Raw genomic sequence first — 20,623 nt, 5'->3', positions numbered from 1 at the left:
AACTGTTACAGAAAATAAAATATACATAAAAATAAGTTCATGCTGATGTACAAAACTTTTGTTAATGTACCTTGTGCTCGTGCAACTAAAATAGAATGGTAAATTTTACTCAATGTTTTTAATTCAGTGCAAAGAAAGTCTAAGTATAGTTTTAACAGAACATAACATTGTCATTAAATTCACAACAAAAATCAGATTGTTCATAAAAAAAAATGTATACAAATGTATTCATTACATAATTTTTACTTGATCATAAAAGAAATCATTTAAATGTGTTCAAGGCAAACAGTAGAAGTAGTTCTGGCAGTAAAATAAGAAACCAAAGTTTGGCATATTTTTGAGAGACAACTGTGTGCAAGACTAGATACTGCTGCAGGAAGGAAGAGTTTCTCTGCCCCCATCTTAGGAGAAAGGCTTTACAATCTTCATTGAGATGTAATTCTGTTGATAGAAAGAAAAGATTTCTTAGTTGCTGAGTTGAAATATCTTTATAAGCTAATTGCTTTGACAACAACAGCAAATTAAACTTAAAACCGTTTTAAATTTCATTTGCTATGCTCACAGTTTTGATGAACTAAACTTTCTTATAGACATTTTAGATCAAATAAAAATAATAAGAAGTCTTACAGGTAAGGAGTAGAACAAGATCCCCAAAAACAGGAACACCAGTAGAAGAAGAATCACTCCAATAAAAATCCACCTGAATCTGCGCCACACTATGAATTTCATAGTCTTGCAAGGATTTGTAAACCAGAAGAATGATGTGTCAGGTCGGCTGTTGAACACAATCAGCAATGAATGCATCATTAAAAGTCATAAAAAAAATTCTTATTTTTTTGCTTTTGTTTAATTTTTTTAAAGTAATATTCTTACTTGGGTGAGTCCAGTTTAGGATTCATGTTGGGCTCATCTCTGCCTTTACCAGCAGGTCTTTCCTCCATCTCCTTCTCTTCCACTATTTCTAGTGTCATCTCTACTTTCCCCTGTAAAGCAACAAAAACATTTGTAATAGTATTTAAGGAAAAAGATATAATGAGAACTATGCTTTCAGGACATCCACAAACATACACCCAGGGCTTGTTTTCCATCCTGTTCAATTGCACATGGCCACCAGCCTCGCACAGACTTCTGGGAGAACAGTGAGTTGGCCAGTGGTTTCTTCGAGGAAACAGATCCCATCATCCCTGGCAGCATTTTCAAGCTGCACTTTTCTGGGGTCTTGGCAGGGGGGACCAGATTGAGTAGATCCAGTTCAACAGATCCTATAACAGAAATATTACTAGAAGATAAATATTTTTGAATGCATTACCATATCCTGTCTTTTAAGGCTTTCTCATCGCCTGACTATGGCGTATGTTAGACCACACTGAACACCACTTTACCTAAGTAGTCATCCAGTGAGAATTTGTCATTGTCCCATATCTGGATTATCAGTTTAGGAGGAATCCTGAATTCCGTTTTGTCTAGATTCCAAAAATGCTCCTGCAAGATGATAGAAATCATGATTATTACCCCAGAGCACATCATCACAAAGAAAAACAACAAAAACAACAACAAAAACTCTTGCTTCAACAGCCATCAGTTAATGTTTTGTTCCTGATCCTTGACCTCACTCACTTTCCTTGAGACAACACACAACTGTTCAGCAGGCAGGTATTCAAACCCAAAGATGAACCTCCAGTTGAAATTTCCATCTCCATCCAGGGACCTATAGTGGACATCAGTCTTCTGCTTGTCCTCCTCCATTCCTGGCATCCAACTTAAAATTCCAATTATGCAAAAGGTTTGTTTTATTAGCAAGTACAGAAGTCATTGTTAAATAATAAGGCAAGTTTCTGTCATGTACCCTTTAACATAGATGTCACTCATGTTTTCTCCAGTGATGCTTGTCTCATCCAGAATGACATCGGTTGTGTTCCAAATGATGGCCCGCAAGAAATACCTGTAGCAAAGGTATCATTAACTTTTTTCACCCGATACATTTCAGAAGGCTTTTAGAACATTAATTTGTGACTAGTTTCTTACTTCTTGGCTTTGCGTGGAGTGATATCACACGGGGGCCCAGGCAAACCATGCCTCTTGGGGAAAATGTCTACCCACATCTGAATTCGCCCCTGCATTTGTGGAAAAGGATAATGTTTATAAACAACGTTATTCACATGTTACTGATATTTTACCTTTAAATAAAAGTAGAATCAGTGTTTTTCTTTATTTTGTTTAACCTGAGACAGATTTGGTTGGTGGGAGCTGTAGAGCGTTCTGGTTTCCACATGTTCTGGTACCAAGCCCTGGTGCCTGAGTACATGCAGGGCCAGCCTTTCTCTGGCTGGGCCTAAATGTGGGTGGATCAAAGTGTTTGCCTCTGTAAAACACAGCAGATCTCAATTGTCACAGGAAAAGGGGTTAATATTCTACTGAAGTGAAAAATCAACTGAGATCATATCCAGCAGTAGCAAGACAAAATCTAAATCAGGAAACATGAGATGAATGAGAATCAAATATATAGTAGTACCAAAATCTTGTAGGTTATATAGTTTTCCTGAGAAAGTCAGTGAGCAGCCATCTCCCTCTATGTGTGGAGGAGGGTCACCCTGCACTTTGGCCACATTCTGGAGGATCTGAGAAGGCTTCAGCTGATCTCTCCACTGATTTATCCCTGACCTGCAAGAAAATGGAACCAATGGAGGCTATACATCAAAGTCTGGACACAATTTTTCAATTTGATTAAACAGGAAAGTGTGTCCAAACTTTTGACTCGTAGCGTGCATGCACACATACTTACACAGAGTAAGTCTGGGGGAGGCCACAGCTTGACCTGAAACGAGACAGGAGTCTGTTCTCCAAATCGATGACTGTCTCACCCACTTTTTCATCTCTGCTCAGTAAGTCATAGTCATACACAGCAATCTTCAGATCCTTGTCTTGAGGCAGAAAGCAGGACAGCTCAAACATCCTGGGAATTAACCAAGGAGACATCATGAAATATCTCTGATGCTTCATATTCTTATAGATTTTTATATATATATATATATATATATATATATATATATATATATATATATATATATATATATATATATATATATATATAAAAAGAACAAATAAAAATCCATTTGTCACCTTCCAAACTCTGGATTTAGGGTGTTTGGTCTGTAGTTATCTCGATCATCCAATGTCTTCCTCCCAAGTGCAACCTTAATGTATGGATCACACTGAAATGATCAGGAAGAGCAATTAAGTGAAAGAATTTTCATTTCAAAACTGGCCTCTTGTAAGTCACATTTGGAAGGGAGTTTATTATCAGCAAACCAGTGAGACTGACTACTTGCAGCTTTATATGAAACATACCATTCCATTAGTATCTTTAGGCTGCAGGTCAATGCACCGCACCACATGTATTCTGACCAGGCACTCCTGTGGTCCACTCTCAGGAAGTTCTCTGAACTGGCGAGGTGGAGCTGGCACCTCTGGGTCATCAGAGAGTGGATAAATCTTGAATGAGCCCTAAACAACCAAAAAAAAATGTTTAAAGAGGTCATCTTCTTAAAACCAGCTATGGAAATCTCTGGGATGTAACTAAGAAAACTGTCAAACTCTTCCATCAACAACACAAAATATCAGGAAAAAATTGATGCAACTCTGAATAGATAATATTGCATAGGCTTATCAAAATGTGGATAACAATGGAGATTTAAATTGTTACTAAAGTTGATAAATAAGATGCTACAATGTTTTTTTTTTCTTATTATTATTTCTTATGTGTAGGATATATGTATTCTGTATATCAAATTTTTAATATTCTAATATCGATATGAAACACATTACTGTACAAGATTTTATTCATTATTCTGGACATTTGTTAATAAGTAATTGAAATATTAATTATTTTGTAATATTTTCAAATTGTTTATTAATTAACCAATTATGTGATTAATTTGTCACAAATAAAACTAAATACAATTTACTAACTGATCATCATAATCTCAAATATTGTAATTATTGATGACAATGGTGAAACAAGCTACAGTCAATATAGAGTACTCTTTGAACCCATATTCCAAGAGCTAAACTCTGTACCTCTTGTATTTGGTAAACTGTTCATTAAATTCAAGTGAAATCCTTCTCCACCAGAGGGCAAACTGAGGCTAGGAAAGTAGTCAGGCATCCACAGCGGCAGCTGCTGTTTCAACAGCCGAATGTCTGAATGAGTTACAGTCACACTTATTCACCTTAAACTCTCCCACCACTGAGGGATCGTCCTCCTCATCTTCTGTCTTTCCTCGCTGAAGCTTAAAAGTGCTGCAGAAATCAGTTAGACCGTGAAATTCTTGGACCTCCTCCAGTTCAGAGTTGTAAACCTAAAAGCAGAGAAATTATATAATTTAGTTTGTAAAACACAAATAAAGACTGATAAATTCAGCTCTCATTGTCCTGCGGTCTGTGCATCATGTCACCTGTAAGGTATCGTATCCCTTTTTTAGGTAAGGCCCACATTTTTCTTGGTCTCCAATAGACGCATAGAACTTACTCCACCAGTCTACTGCCTCCTCCTCCTACACAACATGATGGTGAAGTTAGTCATCCAAGGGATGATGCATATTAGTAGACTGTGAAAGGAAAAATTCTCACCTTTTCTGCTTCAAGCTGCAAAGTGGAGGGCAAACAAAGACTCATTAGCAATTTTTTTAAAACTTGAAAATAAATAAAAGCACTCTTGAAATTATTTTTTCTTATCACCTCAGTCTTTATGATGGTTCTGTCATCAATGTCTATGACAACATCTTCCTGGGCAGAAGCTATCATTGCAACTGTTAAATTAATGGAGAATGACAGTAAATCTTGACTGTATATAGTTGAGAATGTATAAACCTTTGAGTGACAACGCAGGTGCTGTGGATACCTCTGGCAGACATGCAAACGTCACTGTTAACACGAAACGGGTCACAGCGAAACTTCTCCAGACAGTCGATGGTGCACTGGCCCACCACAGGTTTTCTGCCAAAAGGTCTGTGGTCGATTACCTTCAGCACGATGGGAGGAGTGTACATTTCCTCTTTTGGAAGAAGCTAGGTAGACAGATGCGGGACAATTATGCAACAAAGAAATTAAGAAAGAAAAATCGGAGAAAATTATCATTGAAAAATCAGTTTGATGTGCAAAAAAAATTTCATCTTTCAGGTGTAAATATGTATATTTAGTCCTGGCCCACCTTCATTTGAGATTTTTCCACCACTGAGACCTCTCTTTCCCTGCCATTTATTTTTTATCATCATTAATAACAAATTTATAAAACAGTTTGAGGTTCATACCACTTTGAGGAGCAGCACAGATCCAGGGAAGTTTGGATTCTTTTTGAAGTTTTTGATCACAGCAGTTTGAACAATCTCACCACCACATTCCACTATCAGACTTGGGGAGGTCACTGTGGCCAACTGGAAAGTCTTCATGTTCCTCAAGCCCCAAGTCAAGATCTGAAGTTAGATCAGATAATTAATATATCTGAAGAACACTACCATGGGCAGGTTAAGAGGCCAGCCTGGTAACCATGAGTGAAGCAAAGAGTTAACAAAGTTGTTATGGGTAAGAAACACAAGCATATTTTGGTCTTGGGTTGGGTTGGTCATGTTTCAGCATGTTAAGAGAAAAGAAAGTTTGAAGGGCTGGCAGATGAGCTGAATGACCTCATAGCGTACCTCAATCGCAGTTAGTTGCACTACCGGCCTGATTCCCTGAGGAACCATGTATAGTTTCTCCCCTCGTCGAGGAGGCACCAGAGGCATATCACCATCATTAATCTGTAGACCAAAAGTAACCAACACTATTCAGCTTCATAAAGTTAAAATCCATTATATTGCATCACATTTTAGTGATTACTTTATTTGTACCTTATCTTTTAGTAGGAGCTCAGCAGCCATCAGCACCTCCCCGGCACTGCGACCCTTTTTGGTGACTGGGTACCACAGCAGTTTTGTACTGACAGCCACTCTGGGGTTTAGCTTTACCACAGGAGGACATGTGCAGCGACCCATGGGTTCATCTTTACCCTAAATAAGAGAATGATGCCACAGACTTGATGACCATCGATCCGCCATGGCTTCTGATTACCATATTTTCCTTTCATTCAGTTTTTGCATTATCATGTACTTCTATCAGAAAATTGGTTGAATAAATGCATAACATACCACTTGATCACTGTCATACAGCTCTAAGACAACATCAGGTGGGTTGCAGGCAATAGTCTGAGACTCTCCATAGATTTCAATATCCTCAAAAATGAGAGTCTGGTCCCATGTGGGGTTCAGTGTGGTTCTCATGACTTCTGTGGTTTTACTCATGTGCAGAAATGACACGTGGACATAGGGATCTGCAGGAAACCAGGGCATCAGTGCCTCATTTAGTTCGGTTCAATCATGCATCACAAATCGCTTCAGTTAATTCACTTCATGCTCCTTGGATTTAGCCAGCTTGTGGTGAGATTGTTTTACCTGAGAAGCTGTCTTTGTCCATTGCACAGAGATTTCTCGCTTGATAAATGTACACTCTCAGGTGGTACATACAAGAACCTGAAGGGAGAAGATTTTTCATCAACATGGAAAACTGAATCTAAAATAGCATGCACACGCACGGGTATTTACAGACTTGATGATATCCATGTTATCTTTCCTTATGCTTAATCAGGAAGTGTTTAAAGAGCCTTTCATTTGTATCAGTATCCAGGAATGAATTTTATCTGACCCAGCGACTTACGGTTAAAGTGGCAGGAAACAGTGGGTGTGTTGGCACCAAATAGTTTGGCTGCATCCGTTTTACTGGCCTTCTCATCAACATCAACTCCCTGTTGGAAAATCACAAGCCAAAGAACTAAAATGCACATTTTTTTGAGAAATCTGAGCAAACTTTGAAGCTGAAATAAACTTCCTGGGTAATTTCTCAACCACTGACAGGAACAGGCACATATCAGAAAATAAAGAGAGGATGTGAGTCAGAAGGCATAAAGAAGCTCATGTTGCTATGACGATTCCTTTGTTTGGCACATATTTAGCAATATCAGTTAGAACAGTTTAGCAACACCCACTAAAGCTCCCTCCAGTCTGAAGATGGCAGAGGACCCAATGCAGTCCGATGGGACCATCTTCCGTCTCCAGCGACGGCGGCGGAATGTGTCGGAGGAGCGCTCCTTTCTGTGAAACTTCCAGCCAATCAGGGAAGCGTATTCCCATCCTTCCCCTGGTTCTCTTCTCTAAAAAAGAAAAAAAAATAATAAGAACTAAAGAGAAAACTTGTGCTCATGTTTTCTTTCTTATGAATCTCTTTCTCACCTCAACGGCAGTCACTTTGTCAGATATCCTTCTCCTTGGTCTTATGAGTCTCTTCCTGCGGTGGACATGGTACATCTTCTCTGCTGCGACCCATGATTTGGGTTTATCATCAGGGGGGATTATGACACCATATTCCCAACCTATTGTGAAAAGACAAACAGACATAGTTAGACTAAAGTTAGGATAGATCAAGAAAAAAGAGGAATTTCCTATGAGGGAGAGAATTTTATTTGTATGTTCACATTACCCCTCTCGTCTACAGCTCTGTTGCTGTCAAAGCTCCAGTCATCCTCCCAGGTCCATCCAGGAGGACATTCAAACTCTCCTGGACTTGGAGCTTTTTCTCCATTCTACACAACACACATTGGTGCTCATAGGTGAGTTAGAAAACAAGTGGTAAGTGGGTTCTGCATCTTTTAAACTGAAAATCTAAAAGTTCATCATTGAGAATGATCATATTGCTATGAGAAATAATGAATCAGCAAGCTGACAGATTTTTTTTTTTAAAAATGCTTAAAAATTATGGGAAGAGGTGCTATTGATCAATGACTAATCTCTATTATTTATAAAGGTATATTAGGAAGAGCAGTCTGATGAATATGTGGGGCTGTTGCTCAGGTTGAGCACTCAGTCTGAAGTCATAAACCCTAGAAGAACTCTTAAGGAAAGCTATATATCATAGCATAAACAAATCTGGTCACCTTCCTAAAGGTCACAAAATAGACAAAAGACAACCACAAACTGATTCACCAGTTGTATGCAATGAAGACCAGAGGATGCCAATGATATGAGAAGGCTTCGTCCTCTTATCAATCTAGTGTTTCACTAGTCTTCCAAAAAGACATATATGTGGGATTTTCAGTGTGATTGAGACGACTTAATCTTACTACGTCTGTGAAGGGCTCTGCTGCAGACTTCCACTCCCCACCAGGAAACCGTGTTTCAATCTGAAAAACTTCATCAGTGAACTCGGTGTGGCCTGCATCTGCTTCTGTCAACAGACTGAATAATGCAACAGTAAGTTAATGAGCAACTCTGTGACTCAGACACAAGCTATGCAAAGCTACGATAAACAGATTGTGGCAGCTCAGGAAGAAATGTATCACAAAGATTATTTACATGAGCCGTGATGGGAGAATTTATGCACTTCAGAGGGAGACAAAGGGAGGGAAGGAGACTTCCTTAAACCAAAAAACTGGCTGGTGCACAAATTCCAAACTGGCTGGTGCATGAATTCCTATCCATATCCTGTAATTGTGGTCATTCTAAGGTTTTGTGCTGAGCTTTGTACCATTAGCTGTTTATGTTCACATATAGAATAAAACCTCACTAGTTGTACCAACAATAACAAATTGCTGTTTATCTACAATTACACCTTTTTTTCTTTTACAAAAATTAAAAGGTTACAGGTGCAACAAAAGTAGAGAAGTCTGGAGAGATTTTGGAGAGTGTGTGTGAGAGACGCTGCAATGTAACCTCATCTCAAATGGATAGCTATGTTCAATAAAGTTGCGTGGTAGGATCATAGATTGTATATTCAGGATGCATTGGTACTCTTTTTGTTACCTTTGCCAAGTCAGTGGCGTTGATAATGTCTGCCTGTCTGTCTGTTAGCAACATAATTCAAAATGTAATCACCAGATTTTTATTACATTTTTATGAAAAATGAAAAATGGAATAAGAAACACATGATTAGATTTTCTAGGGTATCCAAATCACCACATAGATTCAGGGATTTTTTAAAATAATTTTTTAGTGGCAATAAGGATAATTTTGCTTCTTATTTTAAAACAAATGCCCACAATCACTGGGAAAAAAAATTCCAATGCCTTGACAAAAGTCAAAGTGCTTCTAGTTTTGAAACTGACATCAGTGACATTTTGCCTAATTTATATTTAGAACTTGCTACTGAAATATAATAAACAATAAAGTAATACATATCAACACTTCTGTGACATTTTCAGGTTTATTGCTTATTATCTTTCACTGGAATAAATTAAGCACAGCGTTTATGGCTTCTTCATGTACTTTCCCGGGAAAAACAGCTTGTTGAGTATTACCCCTAAACAGATGCTTAGTATGAACAGAATTCAACGTTGTATCCAGCTGTAGAGCAATAACAGGATGCCTGCACTTGACACTGTGTAAACACAGAATCTGAAAAAGTCTGTGTGATTGCATTCAGTTGTGGTTGATTAAAAAAAAAGTTTTTAAACTTACCATCGCTCGGGGTCAACAAACCAGTCTCCCTCCCATTCCCATCCACGTGGAGGCAGAAAGCGCTCTTGCTTCAGTTTCACCTTTCCAGTCACATCAGAAAACTTGTGGCGACCAACCAGACCGGTTGTTCCCCACTTCCCAAACACCTGAGCCTGGTTCTCATACTGCAGTGCAAAAACAAGTGTGTGGTTATGCGGGCTATCTTTACAGTCAAAAAGGTGTATATAATTTTTTTCAGTGTTTTGAGTCACAGCTGTACCATTTCAGCATACACACTGAAGTTTCCCTCTGAGAAGCTGTTAAACTTCTTCTCATGAGCAGATAGACCAAGCCACATGTTGACCCGCAGCTGAACGGGGATCTTCACACCTTTGTTTTTGTCCATAGGGTACTGACAAAGCAAGAAATATTTGAAATGAAATATAAGAATATATGACAGATTGGTGTGTAAATTTGTATATTTTTAAAGGTGCATGTATTGTATTAGAGGAATCCCGTTATTGTAGGCTGATTGTTCTGTACCTGCATGAAGATGGTCTGGGTTTTTCCGCAGTATTTCCCACAGGCCTGTTCACTAAAGGTGGAGAACATGATCTGGTTGGCTGGAACACGAGCATAAGCCACCCTCTTCTCTCCTCTCAACATCCAAATAATCACATCTGGCATACTGTTCTGGGGCTGATGGAGACATTTAAAATACATGATAGAGGCTTAATCGTGTCTTTTTTTTAAATGAAATTCTAATTAATTTGGTGTAATAGCATCATGAACCTCTTCTGCAAGCTGTTTTATTCGTTCCAACCACTCTTCAACGTCACCGACAGTAGACTTGACATCCGTGGCCTCTTGTTTCAGGCGAATGGCCACTTGTTTGATACTGGCCGCAGCAGCGTCACGTAGACTTTTTATCTGAAGATCCAGAGCTGTAATATTTGGCTGACCTTCCGGAGCGGGAAGCTGTAAACTAAAGCAACAGAATTAAACCAAAACAGCCACCCCGTAAATGTGTCAGAACTGACAGCACAAACGTGCAGTTAATAACTGCTGATAAGACACACTTCAGCATCGCTCCACAGGCCCACAGTTCTAGTGCAGGATTGGACTGGTCTTATGTTACCTGTCCAGGTCCTCAATCATGTGGTTGATGAGTTTGAGCCAGATCTCTGCCAGATGTGTCTCAGGCACCTTGGCCAAGATGGCTGTCTTTAAAGAAGTAAGGTGGGACTCCTAGAAATGAATCCCAAGTAAAAATAAAAAAGGAGTCCAACCTAAGCAGCAACACAACATTTAGATGCACATTGTGTTGATGTGCCACAGTGACTTATGGAAAAGTGTCTCACCAATCGGTCGGCAATGAATAGGAGAACATTGACAGCGTCCAGGCGGTGTCCGATGTCCTCCCAGTATGACGTGAGGATCACCACAGGCTTGGTGTCAGCCCAGGGTAGGTAATAGTAGTGATTACCTGTGGAGATTGGTACTAATTATAGTACTTATACTAGATATTGTGTGTTTTGTCATACTGGGACAGCAGTGTTTTCTACGCCGTTAGAGAGGTTTTCTGGTTGTTTCGTACCATCAAACACAGCAAAGCTGTACTGGGTTGTGGACGCCAGGGGTTTGCAGGTAGAATCCAGCTTATTACCATAATTACCAATGCTGACCTCAAACTGGACTGGTTCACCTGGCTCTTGGAGCATGCATGCGCTGTGGAAAACAGCGCACAGAGAGTACCTCCTCCTCCGCTGGAATCTCTGAACCAAATTAAAAAAGATGTGGGAGTGTTAGAAGTTAAAGCAAGAATGTTGTTTCACTTGTTAAAACTCTTTATTAAAATGTTTAGTTTTTTCTTTATGATGCTTTTTTTAATCTTGTGAAATAAGTTGTTTGTTGTAGGAAAGTTCATTTAAATCCAAATGCATAACACAAAAAATTGTAAAGAGAATATCATTATATCATCATTATCTAGAAACTCTCTAGAAAGTTGGAGTAATTACAGGCTGACATCATTTAGTTTTTACCTGTGCTACCAGGATGTCATCACTGGAGATGTCCTCCACATTTTTATCAGCTTTCCCATCCAACTGAGTGGACAGTTCCACAAGAACCCTCCCCCTGTAGGCAACTCCTTCTCCCTAGGACAGGATATATTGCAGAAGACCTCATTTACATAAAATATTAATAAAAAAAAAAAAACAAGATAAAGTTTTTATGTTTATGCAGTGTTCAACACTCAGAAATGAACTCAGTCAGACATACATTTCCACTGTTGAGTTCATCAAATGGGTCCGGCAGGCCAGTGAACTCTCTTGGACTTCCATACAGATTGACATAGCAAGGCCCGAAAGCTGGGAGAAAACCAACCTCTGATGGAGCAGTGCTTACTGCAACACACAGTTATTCTGTTTATGACCCACCTTGCTTATGAAATAAAAGGTAAAGATGAATAAAAAAGATGGGGTTTTAAATAGTCATGAGTTCAAATATCCACTCTGTCATCTGAGTCTCATAACAAAAAGTTAAGAAAAAAATACCTATATTGGCCAAAAGGGCAAACCATATGAACTTCTCCTATTTTTTTCTGTTGGCATAAAAGTTTCAGGGCCATGAAGTAATTTTCTATTTACATTTAGGGAAACAAAACAGAAAGCCTGAAGTTGTTATGGTGATATAATGTTGCTAGACTTTAAACCACAAGACAATGGTATATGTCCTATTAGGTCAGGAGGAAGAGCAGTTGTCCTTCAACTGGAAAAGTTGGGGGATCGATTCCAGGCTTCCCCTAACTGGCCGAAGTGTCCTAGGGCAAGACACTGAACCCCAAGCTGCCCCCCAATGTGCCTATCAGGGTATGAGTGTGTGTATGAAAGGGTGAATGTGACAAGTAGTGTAAAGCGCTCTGAGTGGTCTGCATGCCTAGAAAAGCGCTATAGAAGTACAAGTCCATTTACCATTTACAATCTGCTTCTGTGCTAATATCGACAATTCAATCTGTCCTGACATTACAATGTAATCAGACAAGTTTAAAAAGTTATACTTTTTAACAGTCATATATTTATTGCAAAATGTGAAAAATACAGAAATGACCATTTTATACGTACATTCAGCGACTGTGTTGGGAGAATCAGCTTGTGTGTCTGTTTCAAATTAAATAAACAGTCATATATTAAACACTACATTGCAAATTATAGTTTTAAAGCAGTTCATAAGAATAAATGGACAATTTCATTATTACCTTCAATCTCCCCACCAGAATAAGACATTTTGCTTAGGTTCAAATATGTAGTTCCTATGGCATCATCCTTGGTTAGACGGTCCCTGCCAAATGAAAACAGGCCTGTCAAATACAGTCTGTGATATTGGCATATGGGAGGATGCCTTTGAGTGAGTATCAGAGCTTACCAGTCATACATGGTCAACTTGATGTGTTCGCACATGGATGGAAACTATAAAGGCAGAGATAATTTGCGCTGTGGTCTTTTTAATTAAAGTTAATGTGTTATTTTATTATATGCATTTTTCTTACTTTGACTTGGAGGTTGAGGACTTGATTCCACTCTGGATTTGCATTTTTCTCTATTATCCTGGTGCATAGCTAAAAATAACAGATGGAATGATTGAAATGAACGGTATTAAAAGAGAAGATAAAACATTTCTTTTCATCTTTTTATCAAACATACAATACCTTCTTTCCAGCAAAGCTGACTTCCAGATATGGATCAACCAAGTTCTTTTTATCTCCCTCGCCTCCAAAAATTTGCTTTACAGTCTGAACAAAGGCATCATCCACTGCAACACAGAGTTCCTTTTAAACACGAGGTTGCGTTTGAATGAATTCGACTGCATATTACTGTAACATGTGCAGGAATCTATGAAGGTATTCATCACTTACTTTGAGGCATGTCCTCTGCACGATACACTTTAAGACTCAGAGTGGCCCATCGCATTGTGACACCAGCTGGCACCAAAAGATTACTCTCAATGTTATCCAATTCTTCACGTAACTCTCTTTTCTCAGTCTGCCCCAAAAGTAAAATGAGACTTTTTCAAAAGGAATGTTTCAAAAATGCTCTGAGGCCCAGAAACAATTCATCCCCTTGGCGCTAATTCCTGAATTTACTGAGGTGAGATGCCTAAACTTCATTTATTTTGAGGATGAAGTAGTTATCTACCCATCCATGGACCCTTTTAAAACCATACAAAACCAAATGACCATACTTGTACTCATTTACTCCTTGATTCTTGGAGGAAAGTGGACATCAGAGCAATCCCAAGAGGCAGATATATGGACCAAGAGGAGTTGGACCTACAAGATTGGACTTGCAATGAGAATGTTTGCTTTGTTTGTACTCTGCCCTTGATTCTTGAGCTTTGCTTAGCCGTGTCATTTCTGTGTCATGGCTTTACTGTGAAAGACATACTTCTTATGTCTAAGCTGTTCCCACATTATGTCCTTCAAACTGAATCAAATGACTTCATCCTGCTCTTTTGAATAACAATCTTTTCTTGTATGCATGACCTGATTGGAAGGAATAAAACTTATTTCTGTTGTGCTCAATGACAACAAAGTTCTGTTTATATGAAATCCAGTTATAATTTGATGCTCTGTAGCTTTTTATTTAGCAGAATTCGCTCTCCAGACCTAAATTAGAAAGGAAGAAAGTACTCGTACCGGTGGCTCATCTCCAGTGCCAACAATGATTATGCTGACTTTAAGGTATCCCCTGGCCCCCATGTTGGAGTTATCAAGTTCACTCAGGAGGAGCCACTTCCTCACTATGGCATGACCTGGAGAAAGGATAAAAAATTGTTGAAAACAAAATATAAATACATTCTACATTAAGACAACTTAGATTATGACAAACTACATTACACTTTGAAAAACTGACCAGGTTCATCGTAGATGTAGCCAACATCCAGCTAGGTATCAAAACATAAATTCAAACATGTCAACTAATGATGATAATAATAAAAGGTACAATTACATTAACTAAACAAATAAATTACACATATTTAACAGGTTTGCTCAAATGGACATACCTTAAACTCTCCAATCAGACTGTCTGATCTGAGGGAGAAGGAGTCAAAAACCTTCGAAAGAAGAGACAAGACTAAGTGACAGAAAAAAGAACACTGTTGGCATTATAATGCAAAGTGATCGATACTCACTCGAAGGCTAATGCTTTCATCAAACAGCTCTGAAGGGAGCATGTTAACATTGTAGTAAAACATCTGAGTGACAAAAAAAAGACAAAGTGACTAATTTATCCATGGTCAACAAATGTACATTAAGTTCGATGTCTTAGGCACTTTTAAGCTGAGATTCTTACTTTTTAGAAAAAGTTGAGAAAGAGAAATGCTTATGAGAGGAGTTAAGTGCAAGAGAGAGATGAAAATACTGGCTTTGACTTCCAAAGAAGGCAACTGCCAAGCTGAAATATCACCTCTGCTGATAGAGAGAGAAATACTTCCTTCAGGAGATTGTAGGAATAGTATGGGGGTAAAAAAAAAAAAAAAAAAAAAAGACAAAAGCATAGAGAAAGGGAAAAAATGGAAAAAGTGATAGATTTCACACATGATGAGCATGTTAATCTTGATAAACTCATTACCTCATCAAAGAATGGGTTGTTCCCTCTCCTAATCCTAGTTCTGTGGGTTTGTCCGCAAACATGCACTTTCACCACTGGCTTGATGTTGTTGCCAGGCAGTTGTCGACCTTCAATAACCCGAATACGGATCTGGGCATTACAAGCATTAATGAGACATTTGACCAGTCAGTATATGTGTACACACACAGACACACACATTTTCATGAAAATATTCACACAAATGGAGGATGAAGAAAAATAAATGAGGAAAATATATCTCTACAGACTGGCTTTAACAATCTGCTTCCTAACCAAGTGAATGAAAATGTTTACTTGACGCGGGCCAGAATAACTGAGTTGTTGCAAATATCTGACTGACACGATGTATAAATATTATGATTCACTACTCCGTGGCACAGCCTTGGGTGCTGACAAAGCCTGTTATCACTCATGGTATAAACAGTCACAGTTCCCTCCTTAATTAGTGCTTGTGGTGTTTCAGGAAGAGTAATCAGAACTTGAAACAATACCTGGAAATCTTGAGGCTTATTGGCCAGAGCTCTGTGCCTCTTTCGGCTGAGACAGAATGGTTTTTGGCTTGGTTTCCGAGGTTGGTTTGGCAAAGTGGGGCCTCCTGGACTTCCAGCCAGACCTCCTTCCTCCATGTTTTCATCCCCCTCATCACCTTCCTCACTGCCTCCTATAGTTGACCAGAAAGAACCTGCGTTGTGGTGATATCTTAACAGTAAAGAGCAATAATCTGTCTAATTTTTTAATGAGGAATAAAATATTAGACACAACTATTCATCTTTTGATTGCCCTCCTTTTGACCTGGAGAGCACCAGAGGAGGACAGGAAGCAGTTTGCTGACTACTAGAATGGAGAGGGCATTTTCTTATGGTTTGCTATAGTGTTCTTACCAGGAACCACTTGAGTCAAATCACCACCAGACTGATCATTAAGGTTTGCTGTGGTGCTGGCAGGTGTCTCATACCCAATGAGCAAATTAATGGTTGCCTGCAAAATAATGCAAAATATGTGTATATTTAAATACATAATAATTAAGTTACTACTTATATTCTACATGTCTAATACCAAACAAAGGCTCAACAAAACATTTAATTCCTTATCCAGATTTAAAAAGTACAAAAGGTATTGTAAAAGTATTATATATACAGAACCAGTCAAAAGTTTAGACACATTTCCATCAAATCCAATGGGAAAGTGTGTCCTAACTTTTGGCTGGTAGTTTATAAATGCACAGAGTTTGTGAAGGATCAGGCTGTTAACTTAATGTGTTTACCCCAACAGGTTGCTGCTTTTCATTGAGCAAAGGCACATTCTTGAATGGAAGGGACTTCACCTGACCACTGGCCAAGTCTTTCAATGAGATTTTGGCAGTACCAATAAGCCTGAAAAGCAATCACATGACATTTTTATTTGGCAAATATCGCTAAATATTATGAGAGAAATGGTGTCTCCAGCTGATCTCCACAATTAATGATCAACATTTGCCATACGAGGAAACTGGAAGAAGGATTAGAAAAGGCTGTCAACCACCTACAGCTCTTTCGGTACGGTGATGAATACACTTCCTAAATTCAATACTCTTATAAACAGTAACTGTCAGTTTGTTTAAGCTCCCAGTTAGTGTTAGGGAAGCAGACACCCTCCCCACCTTTAAGACTAGGCTGAAGACTTATCTTTTTGATAAGTCCTATAGCTAGGGATGGTTAGCATCCCTTAGTTATGCTGCTATAGGTTTAGACTGCTGAGGGACATTTCCTGATACACTGAGCTTCTTTCTTTTTCTCTTTATCTCTTTCTTTTACCCCCCCCCATAACAGTGTTGCATCATTAACATGTATGTCTCCTGTCTCAGCAGGTCTCCCTGGCCGGGAGTAGCAGTTCCTGTTGTCTGTTGTCTTTCTGTCCTCTTCCCCCCACACAGCAGAGGCAGATGGCTGCCTGTCCTGAGCCGGGTTCTGCCGGAGGTTTCCTTCCTGTTAAAAGGGAGTTTTTTCCTTCCCACTGTTGCCAGTGTGCTTGCTCAGGATGGGAGATTGAGTTGGACTCAACTCAATCTGTTGGTTTCCTTATATAGGCTGTTATGAATTGGCCTTCATTATGTTTTCCCCTCTGTTTGTAAAGCGTCTTGAGATGGCATTGCCGTGATTTGACGCTATATAAATAAAGTTGAATTGAATTGAATTGTTTAGAAAGCAGAAGTTTTGAAACCTTGGTTAATAATCATAAAGTATTGCACCATAATGGGCTTTTTCTAAAGTCATACCAGTGATTTCATGTACCAACTGTCATAAATGGTGGTGGTAGAGGTGTGGAGCCAAATGCAGGAGACGGGAGCCAGAGACGCAGAAGAGGTTTTAATCTAGGAACTGAAAGGCAGAGGGCACAGGAGGCTAACTGAACTTACGCAATGATCCAGCAAATGGAACAGAGACCATATATATATATATATATATATATATATATATATATATATATATATATATATATATATATATGGTCTCTATATATATATGTGTATATACACATACATATATACACATGTATATATACACAAACATATATATATATATATATATATATATATATATATATATATATACACACACACACAAACAAAAATGAGACTCAGGTGAAATGCATCAGCTCATTGGATCCAGGTAAAATCTGTGAATGCGAAAGCAAAACAGGAAACCAGGCATGAGGGAACAAAACAGGGAAAACCACAACATAAAACAGGAAACTACAACTAAAGAGAACAAGAAACATCACATCCTGACACCAATAGTCAATTCCCAGTTTTGGCAAAAGTAGCAGGATTTCTGAGTGCATGACACAGTATGGTTTGCTGTGCCAGCTGCTTGGGAAAGGAAAAAAACCCTGAAAAACCTTAACAATAAACGAACCACAGGCATGTACCACAAGCTCTGTGACTGGTTTATGAGGAAGGAGAAAAGGCCATCTCAAATAAGCAACACGAGAACTGGCTCAGTCCTACCACAGTTGACTTCAGCAGGATTGTTTTCTTGCCTTAATAGTACTTTTTCACTGCAAACGTGTAAATTTTCAACTCATGTTTGTAGAATAAAACAACTAAAAATAGTTTTCTCTAAGAATTTTCCAGTCAGCACTGCTTGATTGATTGAGCCTTTAAATACCCCTTTTTTTTTTTTTTAACTCTGAGCCACATTCCTTTTCCTGATTTTCCTGGTTTTTAGATTTGGATCAGAGTTGGCAATCAGGGTTTGCCTAAACTTCCAAACCTGTTTCCAGAATCGCACTCCGTATGAATTTCATTACTGGCTGAAGTGCAGTAATACACATAGGCCAATAACAAACCAGCGCAGTTCTATTATTCACCTCTCTCATGCGTAGCTAAGTGATTATGGAAAATCTTTCAAGTGCATGTGGGACTGAGTCAAACCCTCCTCCTCTTTCACCCCCACCTCCTTATACCACGCTGAAAAAACTGTATTGTGACTCAGTGGAAATGTTATTACTTGGTCAATCCTCTGACCTCCACTTCAGGATCAAATTCAGTAAAGCAGGAAATTAAGCAGAGCAATAACTAATATTGTATATCGATGTCTGGATTTGAGAAGGGGAGTGTTATAATAGAGTGGCTTGTATTTCCATTTAAGGCAAAATTCCTGAAACAGCTGCAGCACTTTTTATGATAGAAACAAAGCACTTCTCTTCTTACGCAGCAAGTCTTAACTTGGTAACAGTTTATGCTGAAGAGATCAGTTTCAACATGCAAGTGCTGTCATTGAGAAACGACTGTGATAATTATTTTCATCTACACAATCTGCATGAATAGAAGTTGGGATTTGGATACTATTAGTGCAGCTGGAAGTGAAACAAGCACTTTCACAGATTATAATCTCTCATCTAAGGAGATTAAAGGTAGATGAGATTTTTCTCCACCCGCTATACTTTGGGTTTTTGTTTACTTTATGCTTTTTTTTTTTCCTCCACAAAGATAACATTAGGATGAAATTATCACTTTTGTATAGCTATGCTATTGTAGCTTTTGTATATATACTATGGTAACACTGGGACACAATACTAACTAATACTAGTTGTACTAGGACATGGGTCAGGTATGAAATAATTTCACAAAATGTATCGTTTAACTGTGTTTCTATCATTTTTTAACAAATTACTCAACACTACTTAGTTACACAATTGCAATATGGCATTGGCAAATATAACAATATTTCATACACATACTTATCTTTTCCAATTGTTTCATAGTCTTTTACAACCACGTCAATGAATGAAGATGCATCCAAAGGAGAGCCTTTCAGATCAAATTCAAGGACCTGCAATCCAGACGAGCTCATTTAATCAGCGGATTCATCATTTCATACATTTAATTCAGCATCGTTTCTTACTTCATTCCAAACGGGATTCAACTCATTGTCAACTGCTTTGGTTTTCTTCTTTTCACCTGTAAGCATAAAATACATTTGTTGATGGTATTATTAAACTTGTGCTTTAAAAATAACAACAACAAAAAGCCTAACTATTTTTTTATTTTTTTTTTTAAAGTTCTGTGGGAACGCTGGGTTACTCTGACCTTATAAGGATGTAGTAGTTTTGTGAATCATTACCAAAAAATTAAGTCCTTTTCAAACCTCAAATTTATTTAAAACAATGCTGACAGTTTAATAGCAAAAGGAAAAAGCATACATCAACAAATCTAAGAGAGAAAAATAGGCTTTAAGAACAGTTTACTGAGGGATAATAATTCAAGAGAAAAACAATACCAATGAGATTCCTCACCTCTAAAGACAATAGCTGCTATTGGATCTGGATTTCCCAGTTTCTTTTTGGGGATCCCACTGGCGGACTGAACAATGACCCGCAACATATTAGAAGGAAAAGAAAATCCAGATTTATTCAGAGAATCACATCATAGTCCGCAGGGAGAGGGAGCCTCTGAGGAAACTGAGATGTGAGGAGGAGAGGAATACTGGAGGGCAGTCTTATTGGTGAGGTCACACAAAACACGCAATGAGCATTGGGGAGGCGGGAGGCGGGGGATTTAGGGCATAAATTACCTGCAAACCACACCCCGTGTTTCAATTTATAATTGCCCTATATCTGTTGACTAATTTTGCTTTACTTTAGAGCGAAGCCATATAAATCAGCCAGAAGTCAGATCTTTTTCTTGTACAACAGCGCCCCCCAAGTGATCACCTAATGTACTGCGTTGTTCAAGTTACATGTTTGCCCCCATTTAATTTGTAGTTTGATCATTTGATCAATTGATCATAAAGCCGTCACTGCAACTAGATCATTATTATCGTTATAAAGACAAATGCTGTTGGGTGGAAATTCTGTTTTGTTTTGTTTTGTTGTTGTTTTTCTTCTTTAAGCCAACGGACAGGCGAATAAAACGCAGGCAGCTCTTCGTCAGAGTTTGAAAGCTGCCGCCAGAGGAACAGCCCCCTCCAGAGGTAA

At 38.5% G+C, this 20,623-nt stretch overlaps 1 protein-coding gene across 1 annotated transcript; it reads right to left on the bottom strand.

The window, feature by feature from the left end:
- Nucleotides 1–84: 84 nt before the first annotated feature.
- On the bottom strand, nt 85–20,030 carry myofl (myoferlin like; the record flags this gene model as incomplete). Its single annotated transcript, XM_079248474.1, has 53 exons — nt 85–441; nt 628–775; nt 874–983; nt 1,069–1,262; nt 1,383–1,482; nt 1,618–1,759; nt 1,847–1,942; nt 2,026–2,114; nt 2,223–2,362; nt 2,513–2,661; nt 2,783–2,953; nt 3,121–3,212; nt 3,349–3,504; nt 4,230–4,358; nt 4,455–4,553; nt 4,630–4,644; nt 4,738–4,808; nt 4,901–5,066; nt 5,310–5,471; nt 5,694–5,795; nt 5,886–6,044; nt 6,183–6,364; nt 6,486–6,563; nt 6,748–6,835; nt 7,076–7,240; nt 7,320–7,459; nt 7,567–7,669; nt 8,207–8,321; nt 9,540–9,703; nt 9,799–9,930; nt 10,062–10,217; nt 10,311–10,503; nt 10,657–10,766; nt 10,880–11,004; nt 11,116–11,293; nt 11,561–11,674; nt 11,799–11,923; nt 12,775–12,857; nt 12,942–12,985; nt 13,066–13,134; nt 13,225–13,328; nt 13,432–13,558; nt 14,212–14,327; nt 14,429–14,459; nt 14,580–14,630; nt 14,709–14,771; nt 15,149–15,277; nt 15,658–15,827; nt 16,048–16,144; nt 16,431–16,539; nt 19,388–19,479; nt 19,552–19,607; nt 19,943–20,030. 53 exons carry the CDS (start codon nt 20,028–20,030, stop codon nt 403–405), a joined length of 6,126 nt encoding a protein of 2,041 aa, XP_079104600.1. The 3' UTR covers nt 85–402.
- Nucleotides 20,031–20,623: the final 593 nt, after the last annotated feature.

Source organism: Telmatherina bonti (assembly GCF_933228915.1).
Source record: "Telmatherina bonti genome assembly, chromosome: 11".
NCBI lineage: Eukaryota > Metazoa > Chordata > Actinopteri > Atheriniformes > Telmatherinidae > Telmatherina > Telmatherina bonti.
The sequence above is the reverse complement of the archived record's forward strand: the minus strand, read 5'-3'. Positions and strand labels throughout refer to the sequence as shown.